General features: G+C 47.1%; 1 protein-coding gene across 1 annotated transcript in view; it reads right to left on the reverse strand.

Moving 5' to 3' along the window:
* Positions 1–22,219, reverse strand: part of ERGIC1 (endoplasmic reticulum-golgi intermediate compartment 1) — a 56,691-nt gene that overhangs the window by 8,079 nt on the left and 26,393 nt on the right. Inside the window, exons 3-9 of the mRNA XM_039701193.1 lie at positions 21,159–21,231; positions 11,804–11,898; positions 11,066–11,190; positions 8,655–8,759; positions 5,631–5,691; positions 4,497–4,597; positions 1,816–1,938 (exon numbers count right to left, since the gene is read on the reverse strand). Coding sequence (XP_039557127.1) covers positions 1,816–1,938; positions 4,497–4,597; positions 5,631–5,691; positions 8,655–8,759; positions 11,066–11,190; positions 11,804–11,898; positions 21,159–21,231 — 683 coding nt within the window. The remainder of the gene's footprint in view (positions 1–1,815; positions 1,939–4,496; positions 4,598–5,630; positions 5,692–8,654; positions 8,760–11,065; positions 11,191–11,803; positions 11,899–21,158; positions 21,232–22,219) is intronic.

Consider the following 22,219-nt stretch of genomic DNA (forward strand, 5'->3'; position numbering starts at 1 on the left):
CTTTGGAGAAGAGGAGAAACTGAAACTCTTATTTAATGAGAATTAATCAACCTTTAAATCTTATCAGAAACAGAAGTGGAACTGTTGTTCCATTTTTGGATTCTCAGTAGGAAACACACATTTCAGTTTTTGAGGTTATGGGATACAAATTCAAATGAGATACAGACCCAAAATGTCACTGTGGCAAGCAGGGAGGAAAATTCTCTCCTGTGGTCCCTTATGTCAACTCAGAAGGAGGATATCATTCAAAAAAGATGCTTTTTATAGGCATAGAATGGCAGATCAGCAGTGAATCAATGCTGATAATAAAATTAAAGAATAATCCCAGCTATCACATCATTTCCCATGAAAACACCTCCACACCCTCACCCCCACCAAGATGTGTAAGAAACTTCTGGGAGCACAATTTAGGGAAAGAAGCAGAGGCAGAATGAGATGCCAAGTCATGAAATGCTGATGTTTGACCTTTTTTAGGATTATGTTTCAAAGCCAAGCAGACGTGCTAAGAAGAGAAAGTTTTTCACCACGACATTTAGGTTTTACTCCAAGCCCCCTTCTCTGGTTATTTGTGTATTCTATTCACTGTCTAAAGTTCAGTGAAGGGAACTTGCTGTTTATCAGAAGTTGCAAAATCAAAATCTTGAAGTGCAACTCCATCACACTGTTTATGTGAATTCCAGTTAAAACAGTCAAACAGTTTAAAAAATCAGAATTTGAGGTCTTCACTGCAGCCAATTTATCAACTGCTTCACATTCCACCATGCCTCACTGGCACAGCTGACTGCAGCTTCAGTTTTAAGCCAACTCCCTGAAGACACTTTTTTTTTTTAAAGTTCTGGAGGATCTTTAAATAGCTCTTTGCCTAATGAGCAGCTTGGCCAGCACAGCTTTGTTCTGGATGCTGAGATCAGGACTGCAGGATGCTCTCTGGACACATCCAAATGTAACTCGTCAGGAAAACAGCTCTGGAATTTGATAATGCAGCTCTTTTCCACTTCTACTGAGAAGTAAATACCTGGAACTGGCACTCCTTATTAAGCCAGGCAGCAGCACTGAGTAAAACTCAGTGTAAAAAAAAATAAAAATTCAGTGTATTGTAGGGGAAGAGAGAAATGGCTGATAAAATCTCCACTGCTACTTTTCTTCCTATTTACTGTAAAAATCACCCAAATACCAGCACATAGCAAGGACAGGCAGCTCTGTGTTATCTAACAGTTCTCCTTCCCCCACCTGAACAAAGGAAAACCCTCTGGTGAGACCAGGATGACTTTGGGGTGGAAAAGGGTGGGCAGGCCCTGGCACAGGGTGCCCAGAGCAGCTGCCCCTGGATCCCTGGGAGTGTCCCAGGCCAGGCTGGACAGGGTGGGAGCACCCTGGGATAGTGGAAAGTGTCCCTGACCATGGCAAGGAGTGGAATGGGATGAGGTTTAAGGTTCTTTCCAATCCCAACCACTCCAGATTCTCTGCACATTTGATCTCATCGTTAGTGAGCAGTTCATTGCAGTTTTCCTGCTCACCACATCAGCTTTACTTCTAAACTTCTGGCATGCTGCAATAGAGCCCATCCTGCCTAGACAGAGCCTGGCACTTCTGGAATAGGTTAATTCCCCTTCTTTCTGTGTCCAGCTATTAAATCAAGCTGTCAGAGCACTGGAGTCACCTCCCAGTCCAGCAGAACCCCAGTGATGTGCTGCTTTATCCCCACCACATCTCAGTGCCCTGAGGCACAAACTCAACTCCTCTGGGCAAGAAAGGCCCAGGAGGGACATGAAAGGCAGGCAGAGGAAGGGAGAAGGAGAGTTTGGGCTAACTCACCGATGTGATAAACCTGTACAAAGGCTGCCTCCTCTCTGTGTACTTCACTGTGATGGGGCTCAGGTCGTAGCGGAACCAGATGGCCGGGATGATGCGGCCCGTGTGGCTGTAGGCCACGTATTCCTGGGGAAAAACAGGGGAAAAAAGGGACAAAATGGCACAAAATGTGAGCAAGTTCATTCCAGAGAGTGTCTGCCAGAAAACTGCCTCTGTGGGTTTGGCCTTCACCCCACTGCTTTGCAGCAGTGACCAGATGGAAAGAGGCAAACAGAGAATTCCTGTGTGACTGCTCACCTCCCATCCTTATCAAAGAGGAAAACAATCTCTTTACAGGCTGATAATGAAAGAGCTGGGAACAGAGTGATGGTGATTACTCTCACCTTCATTCAGAGTTACAGGACTAAACAGAAAGGCTGTCACTGATTCTCCATCCTAGATCTGCTCTATTAAATACAGCCAGGCTGCAGGTGAAGTTTTAGCTCTGAAAATCACATTTATCTCTATATTTTGTATATAAATCATTCACCAAACAAATGGAATTTAGTTTGTAAGAACCTGAAAATCCCTCCTTGTCCTTGCATTCCCTTGTCAGGCCCTCACCCACTGGCAATGAGAATGCTTTGCCCTCTTAGTCTGAATCATCTGCAACCATGTTCAAACCACGTTTAAAACTCCTGCTGAAAGCCAGGATGAAACTGCACACAGAAATATATTGGCAAAGCTTCGAAAAATATTGGCAAAAGTTCAAAAAATATCCCAGGCTGCTTTGGGAGAGACATCTTCCAGATTTCCAGTGCCACTGTCCTTTAATCCATTTGTTTCCTACAAGGTCCAGTGCCAGGCACAGGCACAGGACAGCACCCAGCAGGACACACTGCCCAGCACCAGCACCAGCTTGGTAACTAAAGCCACATCTTCCTGAGATAATGTTTTGTCTGTGCTGCCAGTGGAGATAGGTATGAGTTTTCAGACATTCACAGGGTGAAGAAAAACCCCAGGAAAGCAGGCTGGGGAGCCACAGTCCAAGGAGAGCCCAGGGTGGCACAGGCTGCCCCTCCTTCCCTCCCTCAGCCCTGTGACAGGCTGCCAGCTCACATCTCCTCTCCTGGTGCCATTCTCCTTCACAAAGAGGCAAAGACAGCCTCAGATACTTCAGAAAGATGAAAAAAGAGCAAGCAGCAGGACACTCATGAGCATGACACAAAAATAAATTAATTTTGCTCTCTGTGTGCTGGTGACTTATCTTCAATCATCTTAAATAAATCCCAAATTTCCCTATTTTTAGGTAGTTCATTCCATGATGACAAGAGAAGCAGAAGTCCCCAGGCTTTTATTGGAGTTCTGCAGCTCACTTTGGGACAGTGGTTCTGTGGGAAGGCAGGAAACAGGGGAGCTAAGAGAGGAGACAGAGTTTATACCCTCCAGACTCTCCTCACAGCAGCCACTCTGTGCCAGACTCTTCCAGGGGCTTCCCATTTCCCTTTCCCACTGCTCAGACTGGAGTGAAGGACTGAAGCACCACGAGAAGAAAGCACAGTGCTCCTCAGCACCTCAGTTTTGACAGAACTGACCTCATTTTTTCCTTCCTCTCCCCTTCTCCCCACCAGCAATCCTGCCCTAATGAGTCAGACTTGGCTCAACGCCCCAGTTTGCAGCCAAGCTCACAGAAGTGTCAAAAGCTCCTGCTATTTTTCCAAATTACTTTCAGAACTCCTGTCACAGGAGTCTTATCAGAACAGCAGTTGTGACATTAAGCAGAACAAATTCATTGTAATCTGACCAGAGGGAGATGTCCAAATCCCTGGGACACACCACACAAGCAAGCCCAAAAGTCACCAGGCAGGAACATTAATCTCAGAACTCACTATCTGAGAATGTGTGCTTAATTATCAGTTAGGACAAACTGGAAGTAATTAGACATTACAGATTTTGGACTTTCATTCAGCACCTGAATGGCAAATAATTTTCAACTGGAAGATGCCTTCTACTGTAAAAAGTAAATAGGGTCCTTTTTTTTCCTTAAAAAATTCAATACATTGAATTATTAAAATGCTGGATGTGGCACTCATGCTCTGGGCTGGCTGACAAGGTGGGAACTGGTCACTGGTAGGATTTGGTGATCTTGGATCTTTTCCAAACTAATGGATTCTGTGATAATTCACTATCACAATGCAGGGATGTGAAATACTCAGCACATATTTGCTGCTACAGTTCAGTGACTTAATGCCTGCAATCAACATTTGTAAAAAGCTAAAAACTCTGCTGATTTATTTGTCTCATCCATCCACCACAACTGAGACTGTTTAGTTACAAGAACCAGGTGTAAGTGATGTTTTGTGTGTTCAGTTTCCATTCAGAACCACCTTGCCAGGCACAACAGGAGCTCCTGCAGCCTGTCAACACCTCCCACACAACTTACAGAAATCCACATCAGCCAGACTGGCAGGAAGAACACCTTCCTAAGGAATGGAAGCACCACCACCACCTGCTTTGCCAAGCCCTCCCAACCCCAACCCCGGCAAATCCCAGCAGCAGGAAAAGCCCCACTCGAGGAGCTTCAGTTCCTCCTTCTCCCAGCAGAGGCTACTGCTCACCTACAAACGCACAGGGCACGGAGAGCAGCGGGAGGGGAGGAAGGGTGGCTGAGCATCCCCTGGGATGCAGAGGCACTGCTGCTTTACCTTGTTTGCCACGGTGTACTGGTAGGAGTAGCGCTGCTTGCCGCTCATGTCCTCGTACACCGTGGGCACGATCTTCAGGATGTAATCGTGAGAGGCAAGGGCTGTGCTCAGGGAAGGAAGGGAAGGACTCGTTAGCACGGAGAGAAAGGAGCCAGCCCACAGAGCAAGTCACAAAAAAGGGTGACTCCCTCCTCCTTATCTCAGGGACAAAGCTTCACATGGCACATTTGTGCCCTCTGTTCAGAACTCTGGCGGGTGCCTGGGTGACACCAGAAGCCGCCCACCACTTCTGTAGGACCACAACCCACCCTAGGTTTGGGTTACTACAACCCTCCTAACTGCTTGCAACTATAAATGGTAACACTTTTATCACCACCACAAGCAGCCTGGTTAAATCAGGAACTGGCTGAGGTTAGGGCTGCAGCCCACTGAGATCACTGTGACTAAAAAACCTGAGGTATCACAACCTGTGTACTTCCATTTCTTTCTCATCCTCCTTGTCCTACAGCTGCTTAACTATTTTTTTTTTTCATTATTTAAATGCCTCATTCAGTTTTTCATGTCTGCTAAAACAGTTCTAAAACAGAATTCTAAATTATATCTCTGGAGGATCCTCTAGCCAAGTGTAACACGATGACATTTGGCTTCTGGAGGTAAAAAATCCCCAAACCACAACTGTATAGCTTCAGGAACAGACACAGAAATTTTGTTCCAAGAAATGGACAGGACTGATGTCCTGGAGGAGCCTGAACATTTGAGAGACAACTCTCTACACTGAATTGCAGCATGCATTGGATTTTCCTTTTTGTGCTGGGCCACGAAAATGTCCCTCTTGCCATCCACAGAGCAGAAATTTTAAGGTAATTTGCAACACAAGTGCAAGGCAAAGTTCTGGTGGAAGTAACAGCAGCAAAGGGACACTACAGGAACAGGCACGGATAAAAAACTCCATAAGGACTGCAAGGAACCTTCTGGGCTAAGCCTTTTCTGTAGCACTGGAGGAAATGGAAAAGCCAGCCAGCAATGTCTGGATCATTTTGGCTAAAGAGGAAAGAGTTCTGAACACAGCATGAGTGGCCCTGCTTTCCCTCCTGCAGAGGGTGGCTGAGAGCTGCAGTCCCCAGGAATACCCACGGTTTGAGCTGAGCTTGTCTGCTCCCTCCAAGGCATTGAAGGCTCCGTGAACGTTATGGACCTGGAAAGCAAAAAGGAGGATGAAGAAACTCTGCTCTGACTTGATACTCCTGACCTTTGCTTCCCTACCCTGTAAGCAGGGGATCAGCCTGATTCAACCCTTCCAAAAAACAAAGCCTTTACCATGACCCCAAATATCTTTCAGTGACCATCATCACAGTGGCTGGCTCCAAGTGAAAAAGCTGATTTCACAACATCTTACAAGATGAAACTCCAAAACCACTCCAAAGCTAAAGGAATTGCAGTTGGAAGAGGCCAGTTGTGAAATTTCCACTGTGAGCTATTTCCTAAGAGCTCTGCAGAGTTGACTGTGAAATTAATTTTATCAGGCTGAAAGGGAAACAGATGGGAGTCACACTGGGGTTAGAACTCAGCAGTTTTCTCCTCCAGAGGTGGCTCATGCCAGGGCAGCTGGGTCTGTACAATTCAGCCCTGGAGGTGGGAAGGACACAGCCCAACACTGGCATCCCTTCAGCTCTTCCTGCAGCTGATTTCAGAGCTGTGAGTATCTGTTTGCCCAGAGTAACAGCATTTCCATGCCCTGCACACACGGTGACCTGGAGTCTGATCTCACACACAATCATCCATGTGTGAACTCTGCAGGCAGGGAAAAGCCCACGGCAGCAGCTGCAGGTCAGAGGTTGTGCTGCTCACAAGGTACAAAGAAAGGACAAAAACTCCACAACCCAGAAATTCCTGACCTTAAGTCAGACAACAGGGAAGAAGAGTTTGGAAGGAGGATTTGGTCATGGGTGTGACAGTTTCACCTCACCAACAGGGCAATGCCATCTCCTTCCCAGACCCTCTCAAGAGCTGAATGCACGTGGATGTGTCTGTCTCATCCTCATGGACATTTCCCTGTTCCCAACACTGTGCTCTGATGAAATTTCTCACAACCACGACCATTCCCAAACTACATCTGCAGGCTGTGCTCATTCTTTACCCACTGTAAAAGGCACAAGAAGAAAAAGAAGCCCCTGGAATGGGCTACAGTGTTGTGTTCCATTCTTGATACAGCTAAGAAGTCTCCTACAGAATACCTGGAGGTCCACTTCAAAATTTTGGTAGATTTTCCCCTCAAGACCAAAATTCAAACCAATGAGTTCCTATGTCCAGCCATCAGGTAACTCAGTAACGAGAGAGATGTGGCAATAGGAGATGCTGCATTTTTAATAATAATTTTCACTGAGTTCTACATTATGGTGTTAAATAATCCTGGCTTTAACCTTGTCAGGAGAGTTGTCCATCCCTGCTAGTGAAAAGGCATCATCTCCTGCTCTCCTCATCCCTCTCCTTACTGGGTTACCTGACATGTTGGAACTCACTGCATGAGTTTTAATGCTGCAGGTTTTCATTCTGATCTCATCTAAATAGGATGAAAAATCTACAGCAAGTCTGCCACTATTGTGCACAAAGCACTGATGAAGACTCAAAGCTCATTCAGTGCCAGATGATATTTAAATCTCTGCTTCAAAGAGACTGGTTTTTCTGGAGAACACAGCCTGTCCCTCAGTGGATCACCGTGGCAGAGCCAGTCCCAGCCCACAAAGAACAAACTCCCAGCACATGACACAAATGAATGAGAAGCTCCTCACCCTCTGTAAGGAATATAAGCTTTTATTACATCAAAGCAGGTGGAGACAACCTGAAATATTCAAAGGTGCACCTAGGCAGATTTAAAGCTCCCCACACTTGCTGGCTCTCCCTGCTTGCTGAGTCGTGGCAGCACCTGTTTGGTGAAGATATCCTTCTTTCATTTGTGCTGCTGAGCTGCTGCTTGCCTGCAGCACCTACGTGCTCCCTCCCTGAGTGCTCAGACCACGAGCAGTTATGCTCAGCTCTGAAAATACAAAATACTCCTCTGAACTCGCCCCGGTCAGGAGCCAGCTCCACATTTGCCAGACAGGTTTCTCACCACAAGAACTGAAGGCACTTGCTGCTTGTCTCTCCAGGCTCCTCCTTCATGCTGATTCACACTCCAGCTGCCCTACTCCAGCACTCCATGATAAAACAATGGGAATGCTTCCTCAGAGCACCCATTTCCCACGCAGGGAACACAACTCCCTATTACCACTCACCTCCTATTTTTCATAATCTCAGTGTGCTTTACAGACATTAAGCCAAGCTTATTTATACGCTAATATTTCCTCGTTCCCACACAAGATAATTCCTAAAAGAAGCCGGGAGCAGAATCAGAAGACTACAAAGCAACGCTTAGGCTTGTTAGCATGAAAAAGGGGTTTGGAAGTGGGTGTACAAGGAGCAGACTAATGAGACGTCTGTGCTGAGGAAAGAAGATTACAGAGAGACTATGGGTAAGCAATGTTTAGGGTGAGTCTCAAGCTGGGTGTGCACATGTGGAACTCCCACCTGTGAGGGCAGCTCCTTGGAAGCAGGCTAGAGAAGTGCTGTAATCTGTCCTTATTGAGAAATCAGGTAATATTACATAACTGGCAGCACCTGGTGAAATTCTATCCACTGGGCAAGTGCATGCATTCAGCTTCTTCCCAGGAGGGAATTGGCAGTGCTAAGTCTAACTTGTGTTTCACAGAGCAAATTTGACTAATAGGTGTCTGCTATGCAAGTAGAGTGAAGTGAATTAAAAAGAGCTTGACTGCTGCTGTGGTGAACACAGTAGCCAGACAATCTTCCTGGAGTGCATCACTGCTCCTCCACAAAGGCAGAAAGGCTTGTTTGCTGTGTTCATGCTAAAACCAGGATTCTGCTGAGCCACAAACCCTCCTTTCTAACTCTCTCCACGGAGTTTTCCAAAAGCACTTTGAGTTCCAGAAGAACACAGCACAGTTGCTCTGTGACTGGACACTGCTCCTGGAGGCAGCTGTGAGCTCTTCCAGCCTTGAGCTGACATTGCAGGGACACACAGGCCTTCCATGAAACCAGAGTGTCTAATATCAAACCACTCTCACTGCATTCCCCTACAGCCAGGGAACTTTCAGGACTCACCTGCAGCTTGTCCCCAAATGAGAGCTTGTGGATGACGTGAGTCATGTCGGGGTTCTGGGGCTGCGCCGTCGCGCTGTGCGTCGACACGTGGAAGTTACCAGGGACCTAAAATTAGCCACAGCAGGGAAGACAGGATTTCACATTTTATCCCTCAAGGCATTGCTAGGCTCTGTGAGGTGACATGGGAATGGCTGGATCCATCCAGGAAGATGGAAGAATGTGTGATACCCTCCTGCAGCTGAGCAACACCACCGCACTCAGGTCCTGCAGCCCCGGAGTTTGGTATCCCCACACTGCTGATGTTCCTGACCTGGGGATGATGAGTGGGTCACTGCCAGCTCCAGGGATTCCCAGCACTTAAGGCTATGTCTTTCATCCCTATTAAAATAAAATTCCTGTCTCTCTTGCTCAATGTCTTACTCCCACAGCTGGCATTTGCAAACGGGCCCTCTGCTGCAGAGCAGCCCAGGAAGCTGGGGATGGATTTCTCTTCTGGTAGCAGTCACGAGCAACTTTGCCTCTGAGATTGTGTGCAAGAATGAATTTTATATCAAGAGAAAATCCACCACCAAACCCATGTGGGCATCCCGTACAAACTAAACTAAATCTTCCCCTTGGCAGAAGCTAGCAGGGGCCCTTCCTTTTAATTTTTTTAATGGAGGAAAATACAAAGAACTGAAAAACACAACCTTCACCTAAAGGCTCAGTTCCGAGACGGAAAATGAGCTCTGGTGTCTCTCTGATGGCACCACTCTGCATGCACACACTTTTCAGGTCACTAGCCCTGAAGTCCTTCAGCAGATTCAGCTCAATCACTGTCATGGAGGGTGCAAGAACATTTTCCTATTGAGAAAAGGTTGTGAAATGAAGCAACCCTGAGGAGCAATGTGGCACAGCCCAGGGCTGGAGTGGGAGGATGGTTATACAACTGCTGCCCAGCATGCTCTCTGCAGAGACACCTCAGCAGCAGGGCCATGGGAGGCCACATGCCCTTCCATGTGCTTTCAGGAAAGCTGATTTAATGACCTGAGGAGCAGCAGTGCACTCCTGGGAACACTCTCAGGTGTGGACACCAGCTGTGTCACAAACAAGCTGAGCAAACAGGGCGTCAGGCCCTGCAGCAAGCAGCACAAGCCATCATCTCAGTGTCACCCTGTCCTCCCTCGGCAGCTGGGACAGCAACACCCAAGTGCAAGCCTTGGTCAAGTTCCCAGGGCTGGCCAGGTCCCACTCCAGCTCAGCCTGTCCAATTCCTGCCAAGGGACTGCAGACTGCCAGGTCACACACAAGAGATTTGGGTTTCCAGAGCCAGAAGTCCTGGGCCAGCTCCCTGCCTGTGACAGCTGTCCCACCACCAAAGGAGACACAAATGAGCACTGGAGGAAGCTCCTCCTCACTGCCACATCCTGCACCCACTTCTGCAGCTGCTCTGTGAGCAGGACACACCACATCCAGCAGACAAACCCCCAGGTACCTCAGCTCTGTGCTCTGGGAATTGCCTGGACAAGAACTACCTTTCCAGAAGCCCTTTCCCAGTTTTTGTAGACTACCAGCTGCCAGCGATCCTGGTGGCTTGGAGATGAGGAAAAACTACTCTTTTTAAATCCCTAATCCTTTCCATGCCACAGAATCAGCAAGAGGTCCTGTCTGTTATTTTTAGATGTGCTTTAACATGACCTGGGAGGAAAAGAAGGAAGTAGGATTTTGTGTAGCCTGTGGTACATGGAGAGCAGTGAACAAAGGGTGTGCCCTTCTTAGGACATCAGCGGGTCCCACCAGTGCCTCCCCCACCCCAGCAAGTCATCTCCAGCATTACATAGCAAGATTATTCAATCTTGAACACACCCATCCCAAAGAGGAGCCTCCTCCAGGCCTGGATTTTCATTCCTTGAGACAGAAGCAGAGCATCCCCAGCAAGCATGCGTGGGGCCACGTGCTGTATTCCAAACATCCCAGCACGGAGCCCTGGCACCCTCCAGCAGGGAACATTCCTGTCATTCTGCAGCTCTCAGAACAAAGGAGAGCTGGGATGCAGCCACTGCCAAGGACCTCTCCACACTGAGTCAGGTTTTGGAGGTGCAGAAGTCGTGAGGAGTAAACACAGAAGCCCTTTGGCACCTGCAGGGCTTTCACACATCCCCTGAACACTGGGCTGCTGCACAGAGCTGCTCTCCCTGATCAGCAATTCTGTCTCCATGACCTGCTTTGAAGAGTGGAGAAAACCCCTGATCTAACACATTCCCTGTGGGTCTGGCCACGCAGCCTCCTCTCCCCACACTGACTTGAATTTCTGTCTGATCAGGGTCATAAACACACACACGGCAGGACAGACACAGAGTTCCAAATTTTCATTTTTACAAATGGATCCTGCCAGCATTTCCCCACCCTCACCCACTGTCAGTGCCACTCACCTTGTTGATGCTGAAATGGCCCTCAAACCTGCAGCCATCCCCATTATTGAGAGGGATCTTCATCGAGTTGTCAATGTGACCCACTTCGTGCCTTCCCATTTCATCCTGGATGTCCAGTCCAACCACTGCAGGGGTGGGAGGGAAAAGACCAAAAAACAAAATAACTAACAGGAAGGTTGCATAGCAAAAGTATGTATTGCTTTTACTTGAAAAAAATCCATACCTTTTTTCCTGACATTTGACTAAACTGAGGTGATAATGTCCTTTGTGAAAAATTGTTACACCAGAAAAGCTTTGTAACCAAACTTTTCACGCTGCCTATTTGACACAAATACACCTCCCGTGTCCTGCCAGCTGCAATCCCAATCACACAAACAGAAAAATTTTAGGCAGACAAGGCAGGTGACCTGGGAAGGGCCAACAACCAGCTGGTGCATTCAGAGTTCCAAATGGAACTTGGGAGGCTTCTTGCTCCCAGACACAAAAAGGTTGCTATTAAAAAAAAAATTAAAAAAAGGAAATGAGATTCATAAAGAAGCCAGTGAAGGAGATCAGCCACTAACACATGGTCCAAGAAAACAGGTGCCCTGGCCTGGAACAGAAAGCAATGGGATATTGGCAGAGGCTGCAACTACTTATTTCCATCCTGTTACAGAACAAGGCCACTGTACCAGTCTGGGCCCATTTCAAGTATTACTCAAAGCACAAAGAAAAGCTGCTGAGTGAAGGGGTACTCACATTCACAGTGCAGGTTTGGCAAACTGATGTTCAGGTTCACTTCTATTTTCCCTCCACTGTCTTTGTCTGGGTCATCCACGTAGAGCTCATTAACTCTGGAGGGAAAAAACACAGGTGGGCTCAGGCACAGGGCTGCTTCCCACAGGGAAAACCCAAAACCTGCATGGGGAGGGGGAAAAGGAGACTGGAAAGAGGAGGTTTGATTGTGTGATGGCTACAACAGAGTTACAGAGAGAAGGGAAAGCTCTCCAGGAGGGAATGGGGGCAAATCATGGCTTAATTTGATTTCTTGCTTGGCAAGGGCAGGGGGTTTTAAACAAGTTCTGCACTAGTAAAAAATAAATCTTCTGTTGTGTTCTGTGCTTCCTGTAGCCTCCTCCACCCTGAGGTTTCAGAGGTGCTACAAAACAAAAGCTTAATGCTGAAGAGATGGCAGGTTATTGATCCACCCCTGCCCTCCCCTGGCTGCTACTCCTTTTAGGCAGGAGGGAAGCATGTGTTTTTCCATTTGTGCCACAAATAGTTCTAGAGAAAGGCTGCTCTCAACTACCCCCAGGAAAGCTTATTTGTGTCACTAATTGCCTTTTGTTACTGCCACCCAGCTGACAGAGCAGCAGCAAGAGAAGGAAGGCAGCACGACATATTTGTATTCTTCTCCTTAATATCACATTTCAGGCTATGAATGGTAACCAAAAGTGGTGACTAAAATTGAGGAGAAGGGGATTTGAGCCAGGAACAGATGGAAAGAAACATCCTGGACAGCAGGATCTCACACACTCTACAGCAGCCTCCCAAAGAGTAATGTTGTCTCATAGCACCCACAGTGCTGGCACGCATCTCACAGGAGACAAAACACAGATAGAGAGGCACAGGAATGCAGGAGTATAAATATTTATTGTTGGCACACACAATCCATCCGACACGTAAAAATAAACCAAAACAACCCCAGTGCTGAATTTGCTGAATGGTTCTGGAGAATCCACTCTGGAGAGACTCACCCCACTGAACTGAGAGGTTGGTGAGATTATCTAGAAGCTCTTTTCCCTCTTCAACAAATAAAATTTGACAATTTATCTTCCAGCTGGGCAGATTATAAAGCTATGGGAACTTAGATTCAGGCAAATTACATAAAATAAAACGAGTAAGTGCTCTGTAGCATTTTTATTTTACATTCAAAGTGCACTAAACTCTTTGACAAGCCCCACTGGAGACTCCACATGCTAAGAGTCAAAGCACACTAAGGCAGCTACAAGACAATTCAAAGTGATTTTGCTCTGCTGATACATCTCTGGGCCACGGTGAACTGTTTGCCCTGTGGATGCAAAAGAAACAAACCTTCACACTGAGAAACACACATGCTGCCAGGTTTTTTGGAGGCTATTACTCACAGGTCAGTGGGGTTTACAGACACTCATTTAAAACCAGCACAGCATTTGTCTTCGGCTTCACAGCCCTACCTTTCTCTGTTTTTAATTGGCTTGACAAGTTGCTTGCAATCATTACTCAACCTATTTTTCAAGTGATTAATAAAAATGACACAGAGGGAGGGGAAAGATTGCTCATCAGTGACCTAGTTAGCAGCTTTTTGGCTGAGCCCTCTCCTCCTGGGTGGAATGCATTCTCTCCTCTACGTGTTCATTACTGACAGATTGGGCAGATTGGATTAAGTCATATATCCAAATAGGGAGCAGCTCCGGCCAGGATGGGCACTAATCCCCCAGAGCAAGGCACCTCTCAGTGCTGCCCCAGTGCTCCCATCCATTTCCCAGCTCCAGCCCATTTGAGAACCCCTGGCTCCCTCCCAGCACCGAGCTGGCTGAGATGCCCAGAGATGCCACAGGCACCTTGGCATTCCTGGCTAAAGGAGCATTCACAGCAGGGCTGGCAGAGCACAGTCAGGTCCAGCAGAACATCCCAGCTCTCTGGAGAAAAGCCCTAGCACAGTCAGTGTTTGTATTTGCTGATTTCTAACCCTGAACCTGTCAGAAATCGTGAGGCTCCAGCAGCGAAGGCGCAGGAGCCGCTCGGTGATGAGCGAGTGAGAAAGAAATTTCTGATTTCTCTGGCAGAAATCAGAGGATGAACTGCACGGGGAGCCCATGGGAGCTCTGACATAGGAAGGCAAGTGCTGAGCTCACTGAGGCACAGAGAAGTAGGGCAGCTTGTGCAGGTCACACAGCCCATTAGCAGCAGCTGAAGGAAACTGGTTTCCTGTCCCGCAGTCCGGTCACTGGACCAGTGGCTTCCAACCTGTCCCTTGGGCAAGGCTCACCTTCCTCCTCCTCCTCTTCACCCAGTAGCCCCCTGCCCCTCTCCTACTCATGTTGCAAATTTCACAACCCAATCTATCACTGCACAGACATCAGGCAGCTCATACAGCAGATCCTTCCTTTGCTCCCCTCATTTCAACCTGCAGCCTCACCTTTCATGGAGCACCCACCCAGCTGGATCCTGCTCTCCCTCCCAGTCCAGCCACTCTCCTCATGGCACGGTCAGCTCCTGCTGAGGGCCCAAACTGACATATCCAGCTGCAAAGTGCATCCTTTGTGTGTCACTGATATTCCCTCTCACCATGGGGAACCACACACCACAGGCTGCACTTGGTAGGGCAAACCTTACAAGAAATTTTGTTTTCAACAAACTGGCCATTCCTCTCCTCAAATATTTGGAGTATTGGAATTCTGGAAATCTCAGAGGTAATGCAAATTTCCAGGGTCAAGGCTATTCCTTCCAGTGAACCACTGGCACCCAGGTTGGGGTGGCAAAGGGTTGGCATCCACATGTCCCTTGCCACCTCCTCCCCAGGGCCACCAAGCCAAATTGCACACAGCCTTCCTACCATTTAATCAGACTCTCCTGGGATGTCAGGAGAAACACTATTTACCCCCTCTGGCCACTCTCCCTGAAGGAGTAAGGCCTCTGGTGGAAGAAAAGAAGTTGACTCTAATTTATAGCTGTCTGTGCTGGAATACAAAGTGTCCCAGGAGGAACAGTGCTTTAACAGTAAATCAGGGATGGTCACAAGGGAAATAAAACCTGAGGCCAGGCAGAGGGAGGCAGTGATGTTGGTCATATTGTGACTCCAAAGGCAGGGTGTACCTTCTCCAAACATGTAGGAGTTGGTGTTTCCCTGGCTGCTACTAAGGAATATTTGAATAAAAGCAGCACAGTGAAGGAGGATGAGGGTGCAGAGCTCTGAAAGTACAACGAGCGCAACACGACAGGTGAGAGCTGGAGCTGCCACCCCCACAGAGCCTCCCACCACTGACCCCAGGAACAGCAGGGAAGTTTCTCCATGATCCACACATCAGGAATCTGCTTCACTTCTAGAAAGAGCCACTTGGAAATACTTCACATTCCTGAGTGATGCTGCTGGGCTGCTTACCCCATCTGCTTACAAACTTGCAGCGTTCCAGGCAGAAAGCTGGAGGGACCCTTGGGCCAGATCATGCCAATGGCACGTGAGAGCCAAGGAAAGGGGGCCACAGCAGCCAGAGGGCACGCCATGGCTTCAGGGTTTTATCCAAAGAAAGTCAGACCTGTTCCCTGTGCTTTAGGTCTCAGATTTATGACACAACAGCTTCGTTTCCCCAGAAACAAAACGTCCACAGTAACTTCTTTCCACCCAGCAGCTCTGGCCACTGACTTCAGCACGTCAACAGCTGAAGAGCCTTTGGATCTGAGGGTGGGCACTGCATCCACCTTCCAGAGCTTCACACACTGTGTGGCTGCTCTCTAGTCTGCCTTGTCTTATGTCCTACTTGTCCCACGTCCCTGCTTCAGGTTTTAGCCTTTTTTCTCCCCTTTTCACAGCAAACAGCCAGCCAGCCTCCTCCTCAGTCATCAGCCACAGAGAAAATACAGCTATTTCCTCCAGAAAGCTGTACTCTACCTTGTCCTCCAACTCCCAGGAGGCACCCTCTGATCTCCAGGACCCCATGCCTAAGAGGGAAAATAATTATTCTTTCTTGAGGAAGCCCAAAGCTTCTCAAAAGCCTTTCTCAGGTGAAGCCTCTTGGCTCCACTTGCCCTTTCAGCTCTAATCAAACACCTTCCAGAAACACAACCCTCCAACGCTGAGATTCCTGCATCACCACGTTTTCAGTGGTGCAGAGCAGAGAGCATTGGACAAATCTTCATTTCCATTTGTGTGAAGAACCAACAAGAAGCAGGTCAGCAAACTCTCCACTGCGTCATGCGTCTGTCGCTCTGACATTTGTCATCTTCTGCATCCCAATCAGCTCCTCAGTGGGAAGGTGCTTGTCCCAGATCAGCTGTGGAGCACAGCAAACACGCTGCCCTACAAAGGAAGGAATTACAGCTCTCCAGGAGACAGGAAGAAGGAGAAGGGTTCGAAAGACGTCAATGTAGACTTGAGTCAGGAATTGCAAATGACATCATGACACGACCTTCCTCTTCCTGCAAGCCCACACAGGGCACAGCAACCCCGCACAAACCTCTGCCACCTCCTCTTAGGTAATCCCCACCTCGCCTCACAAACATCAATTAAGCTTCTTACCTGCCTACCTCTCTCAGGGCTGCTGGGGATTACATCCTTCTGCAGCAAAGTCTCTGTCTCAAGGTCAGTCCGTGGCAGGAGCAGGATTACAACTCCAATTTCCTTTTCCTGGGCTGCTTGGCTCCAATGCAGCCTCAAATGGATGAGCCAGCAGGGTTGGAGGTGCATCCCCAGCTCAGTGGCAGGACATGGGAATTGTGGCATCTCTGGGCTTGTGCTCCCAGATTAGGGTTTGCAGCAGAAGGAATCCCTGCTGCAGCTGGATCACACTCTGCTGGCTTGGTACCATTTCCATGGGCTGAGAGCCACAAAACACACCCCACACACTCTGGAGAGCTGGGGGATAAAAATCCTCTGAAGACAGGTCTGGTGACAATCCTGCTGCTCTGCAGGATCAGTCCTGGGCATGCAAATGAATCCAGTGTGGACAAGGAGCACTGCTCCCTGAAACTCCTGGAGTTTTGCTTCCTCCCACACTCCTGACAGCCTTCTTGGGGCTATCCTGTTTCAGGCCAGAAACTGGGCTTTGATCACCCTAGTGGGTCCCTTCCAGCTCAGGATATTCTGTGACTCTGTGATTCATGGTTTATGCTTTCATGAAAAGGCAGTAATTTTACTGCATATATTCTGCTTAAGTAATTAATTGCCTTGCGGGGGGCTCAGCTTTCCAATTAGCAAATTTGTCACTTCAGATAGGTTTTTGTCTGTTATTACATTAAAAAAAAAAGCAAACACTGCCAGGAACAGTCTGTTGCTTCCTACAGTGTGCTGTGGCAGATGAATTAGTGTTGAGCAGAAACATTCATACCACAAGCACCACATTCATACCCTCCTACCCCTTCCCCTGGCTGCCAATGCAAGGCAGACTAGATTAGTTAATTACATCTTTAATCCTTAATGATGGAATACTTGGAAAACTATTATTGATCTTACAGGACATAATTCATGACCTAATTAGGGTGATAAAACGGTGAGATTATCATCTTGCCAGCTATTAACGTCTAGCGTTGATCTGAGTTAATTAGAAAAGAGGGGTGATTTCTATGCTTCTGATTTGCAACACAGCAGCAGAGGAATGAGGAGGCTGCTAAAGGCAGAACAAGCCATTTCTAGCTCTCAGACTGCTCTCAACTCAACCAGCTGTTGGTCTTGCCCAGGAGAAACCAGACACATTTAACCCTTCATCTTAATTTCTTCAGCCATTTGAGTCATTGGCTCAATGGGACAAGAGTGTTTGATGCTGTTCATCTTTCAGAGGTTCAAACGTGGAGCACAGACCTTTTCTGTGAGGAGAATTGAGGAGATTCATCAAGGTTCTTGCTATGTAATCACTTAGGTTGGAAAAGACCTCCAAGATCATCGAGTCCAACCTGTGACCCATCCCCAATTCTCACCCAGCCTGGAGCACTGAGTGCCACATCCAGGTGTTCTCTGGACACCTCCAGGGATGAGAACGTTCCAATACCTGAAGTCTGGACTAAGTCTTCAGTCACTCTCAGTCTGGACTAAACAAAAACTGAAAATCAAGAGGATCCTTGACTTTCAGAGTTAAACTCACCCTCCCCTTAATGGCAATGATGGGTTGTGACTGAGAAAAGAAAAAAGCTCTTTTCCCTCACCAGCCCTTCACTGTGCTTTTCCTGGGAAGGATGCAGCCCCACCTAAGTGCCAAGCTTGGATTTCCTTCATGGCTGCTCACAGGACTGTTAGGGTCACACGATAAATCTGGAAGATGAGCAACTCGGGAGTTTTCTATCCTCCTCAGGGCTGGTCTCCCCAGGAAACCCGTCAGCAGCAGAATAGGACATGCCTTTAGAGTGTGTTACCTCTTCCACGAGCTTCCTGCAGTGTCTTGGTTTGACTTCCTAACTGGAGTCAGCTCCTGAGCACAGACACAGCCCCGGCGCTCATTAGAAATGCCCACACGAGTTATGACACAGCTGCCGTCCTCCCCACACAGGTAATGTTTGGGTTGAGGGCTATGACTGTGATCCTCGAGATGAGGGTGTCATTTCTTGGCTCTCTGCCACCCAGACAAGCCTTCAGCAGCTGAGACTGTAAATGCTACCACAACGGGCTGGTCAAGGAAAAACAGCTTTGAAGTTGGGCAAGAGCGGCCAAACCGAGATTTCGAGTAGGACCAGGCACTGAGGCTGCTGCACTCTTGGGAACGTGGAAGAAAGTCCAGCAGTGGGCAGAGCCAGTGAGGATTTGGGGTCAGTGTGGTGCAGAGCAGATTCTTCTTTTCTCATGTTGCAGCACAAGCTTAACAAACCACACCAACCTCTTGCTTGTGGTGCAGCCACCCAGGGAAGCTCTCGGTGCTGAGTGAGACAGGGAATCCTGTGGGCACCACTGCCCTGAAGGAGCTGTCCCTGTACACACCCCACACACAAAATAACTCCCTGGAACAGGCTCTGAGGGAAGCAGGAGTGCTCAGCAGGGAACCTGCCACGTCTCTGATGTAAAACACCAGGCCAAGTGCTCACCTTGTCATCAAAATTGTGCAGTTCTCCCCACCCAGCTTGGCTCTCTCAAGGGCTTTAAGGGAAATATGACACAAAAGGAGAAAGAGTGATGCAGTCTCACAGCACAGCTGGCAGTGACAAAGCAGGAAAGTTCATCCCATGTAACTGCAGACCTGTAAGCACTCAGGTCCTGCCTGGCATTGGGAAACTTCAATCTGGGTGAGGTATCTGTTGTAGGAGACTCTTAATGCTAAAAAAACCCCTTGAAGCTTGCAATAAAAGTTGATGAGAACTGAACAGTTTGCACATAAGGAATCTTCACATATCTGTGTTTGGATCATGGGCAAACAAGGCTCAGAAAACTTTCTGAGACATTATTTCCCCTGTTATTTGCTATTACCCAGTTTAATGGCAGCACAGAGCTCTCACAAGTTCCAGACCACGCAGAACTCCCAATTCTTATTCCCAGTGATGAGGCTCTGCTGCCTCACAACACACTGCCAGTAATACCTGACTGAAAGGGAACCACAAGAGGCTCACAACAACTTCTACTGGGTTTCTCAGAAGAGAAACCAATGAGTAAGAAATGGAAAATAAAAGTTTACTCCTGCTTTCGAAGTCGCTGAACTGGGAAGGACTTGAAGTGACTTTCTGAACTATTTCCGCTGTTCTGGGAGAGCATTTTCACAAGTGCTGGGGGTCAATGTTCCCAGCAAGAGTCTGGTGACTTGTAACTCATCAGAAGGAGGTTTTCCTACTCTTTTGTGTGAGCTTTTGTGTTGGACAGTCCATGACGAATCAGGTTCCTGCAGTCATTTGTCCCAGACTCTTGTATGACATCCTCTCTCAAATTTTACTCCTTTATTGCCTGCAAACACCTCCTCCCCAAGCAGCTCCTGCTGGGAAAGGCACTTCACCATCTCTCTGAGGTTTTAGTGAGGAACCTGTCAGCTGAGCGTGCTTACAGCACTTCCCAATATTTCTGTGGAAAATGCATCATCTTTAGAAAAAAGCAAGAAGAGGCCTCAGAGAATTATGCAATTGTGCTGTTCAAAAAGGAATTTCTAGAGAGAAAACTGCCACTAGATAGAGATGTGCTCTCCAATAACTGGGTCAAAACTAGGTAAATATTACTAATTCCTCCTGTAAAGTATTAACTGAAAGAAAAAAGAAAACCAGGCAAGAGAATGAGATCTAAGAGGAGAGCAAGAAAAAGCAGTGCTTTACTTGAAGCAGTCTGTCTAGCTTTTTTGTTTTTTAAAACAAGAAACCCAAGGAAACTCAGCTCTGTGAAGTGGCTGATAAGGTGACCCCGGATTTCACAAGCAAACACACGGAACTGAAGTCAAAGAAACTGTGAGCAAGCAAGAAAACTGAGATACCATCTCTGAAGTAAACGTGCAACAGGCACAAAAAATGATCTCGAGCTTGATTACACTCCTGCCTTCAGTTAAACATTAGTCAACATTAACATTATTCCTGAAATTATACTTCTGATCCAAGACAGAGATGCACAAAAACAATGGAAGAGCCTCTTGGTTATCAAAATCTAAGCAAGGTTTCAGAGCCTTTTAGCTCAGCACTGACATCTGTTGCTATCAGGACCATCATGTGAGCCTGACAGAAGTTCCACTCTTCCCAGCTATCCAGGAACTGTGCCTCACACTCTGAGCTCACTGCCACATCAGCAGGGTGATGGAGAAGGTTTCCTAGAGCCCAGAACAAAGACAGATGTGTTAAGAGTTACTAAAAGTTTACTTTGAGGCAGGAAGAACATGAGAACAGGGGGGAAAAAATAAAATTCTGATTAACTCGCTGTTAATAAGTACTTCATACTTGTTCAATGAGCAATTTTTAAAAGTAGAAATTATTTCCCTCTTTCTCACAGCTGTCACCACCTGGGGCAACTTATCCTCAGGTACAAAACCTGTGAATAAGGTTTCCTAGTAAGGGTCAACAAAAGAAGAAGAAATTCACACATTAATAAAACTACCTGCATGAATCAGAGATTCAGCTCTGACATCATAAAAAAAAGCAATTATTGATATTAAATTAATAATTCTTATTTGATGCAATCCATTTCTCCATGCTGTTAATTATGCAATGCAGCATGCAGCTAATAAAGGATCAAGCAAGTCTGGAGCAGCTTCCTCTATCAAAAATAGTTCAGAACCAAGTTTGCCTATTAATTTTAACAAATTAAAAAGCTGAATGATTGTCTGAGAATTCGGACTCAACCTAAAGGAATCCCAAACCCATTAGGCAACTAAATGACCTAGTGAAATGACAGGAATATTTCTCTCAGATAACAGTAAAGCTGTAAAGATTCCCATCCACACAAACAGGGGAAAACATGACTTTTACTTACATTTCAGTGGCTATGAATCCGGTGAGCTCAGACAGGAAGAGAAACAATATGAAGAGACAGCAGCAGACAGAGACTGGAAGAGAAGCAAGGAGAGGAAAAGGTTAGTTTAGTATGTCTAACAAAGACAAAAACTGTTTTCACACAGCCATATCACTGCCCCTATGGATATGCCCCCCATACACAACTGAGAATTAACAATTTTTAGAGTTCATGACCCAGAGGAGCCCACCAGAGCAGTGACTTCAATACCATGCCAATATCCAAAACTCCTGAGGAACCATTAAAAATTCTATTAATTTATGAATGCATAAATATCAAACTTGTGTCTTTCCCACTGAGCAAACTCTAGAAGATTCTGCACACAAGAGAAAAAAAATAAAAGCCCTCAAATTCACATAAAATAGTGACCACTGCATCCCCTTGGGACTTACCAAAAGCACGTCTTAATTCTGCTCATAAGTGAGATTATCTAGAAAAACCTCATCTTAATTTCCTTGCCTCTTGCAGTCAAAATACGAGCATCCCTTGGCTTAATAATTAATGACCCGGAACAGGGATATCTTCTATTTTTGGGCCACTTTTTCTGTCATGATTTCCATCTCCCCACAGCTCCTGCACTCTCCACCTTCAGCACACAATGCTGGTCTGCCAGCACTCCCTCTTCTTGACAACATCACTTTGGAGCCTTGGCTCCCAATTTTATCACTATTCAAACCTCCCGAAGGCAAAAAGAAACCAGCACCTCCTTGCTTTGAAAGGACACAGTCCCCTAGCACAGTGTTTTGGGGATCAGGAGACATTTGGGCTCTCTGTCAGGTTCCAAAGCTCTGTGTAAGGCTCCTCAGAGCTGGACAGCAGAGACGTGGCAATATTGGAATTGTGCAGCCAGTGCCTGACTTCTCTCATTTCTCCATCTGCTGACAAACTGACTCTGCAGAGAGGGAAAATCCCCACTGAAGGAATTGTGAGGTACCCAGACAACAATTTCTAGGAATTCCAACCTGGAATTGCATGGAGGGAGCCCAGAGTAGCTGGAATTTTACTCTTTGTTCTTCCCCAGG

Source organism: Passer montanus, unplaced genomic scaffold, assembly GCF_014805655.1.
Source record: "Passer montanus isolate IOZ18808 unplaced genomic scaffold, ASM1480565v1 scaffold15, whole genome shotgun sequence".
Classification (NCBI taxonomy): Eukaryota; Metazoa; Chordata; class Aves; order Passeriformes; family Passeridae; genus Passer; species Passer montanus.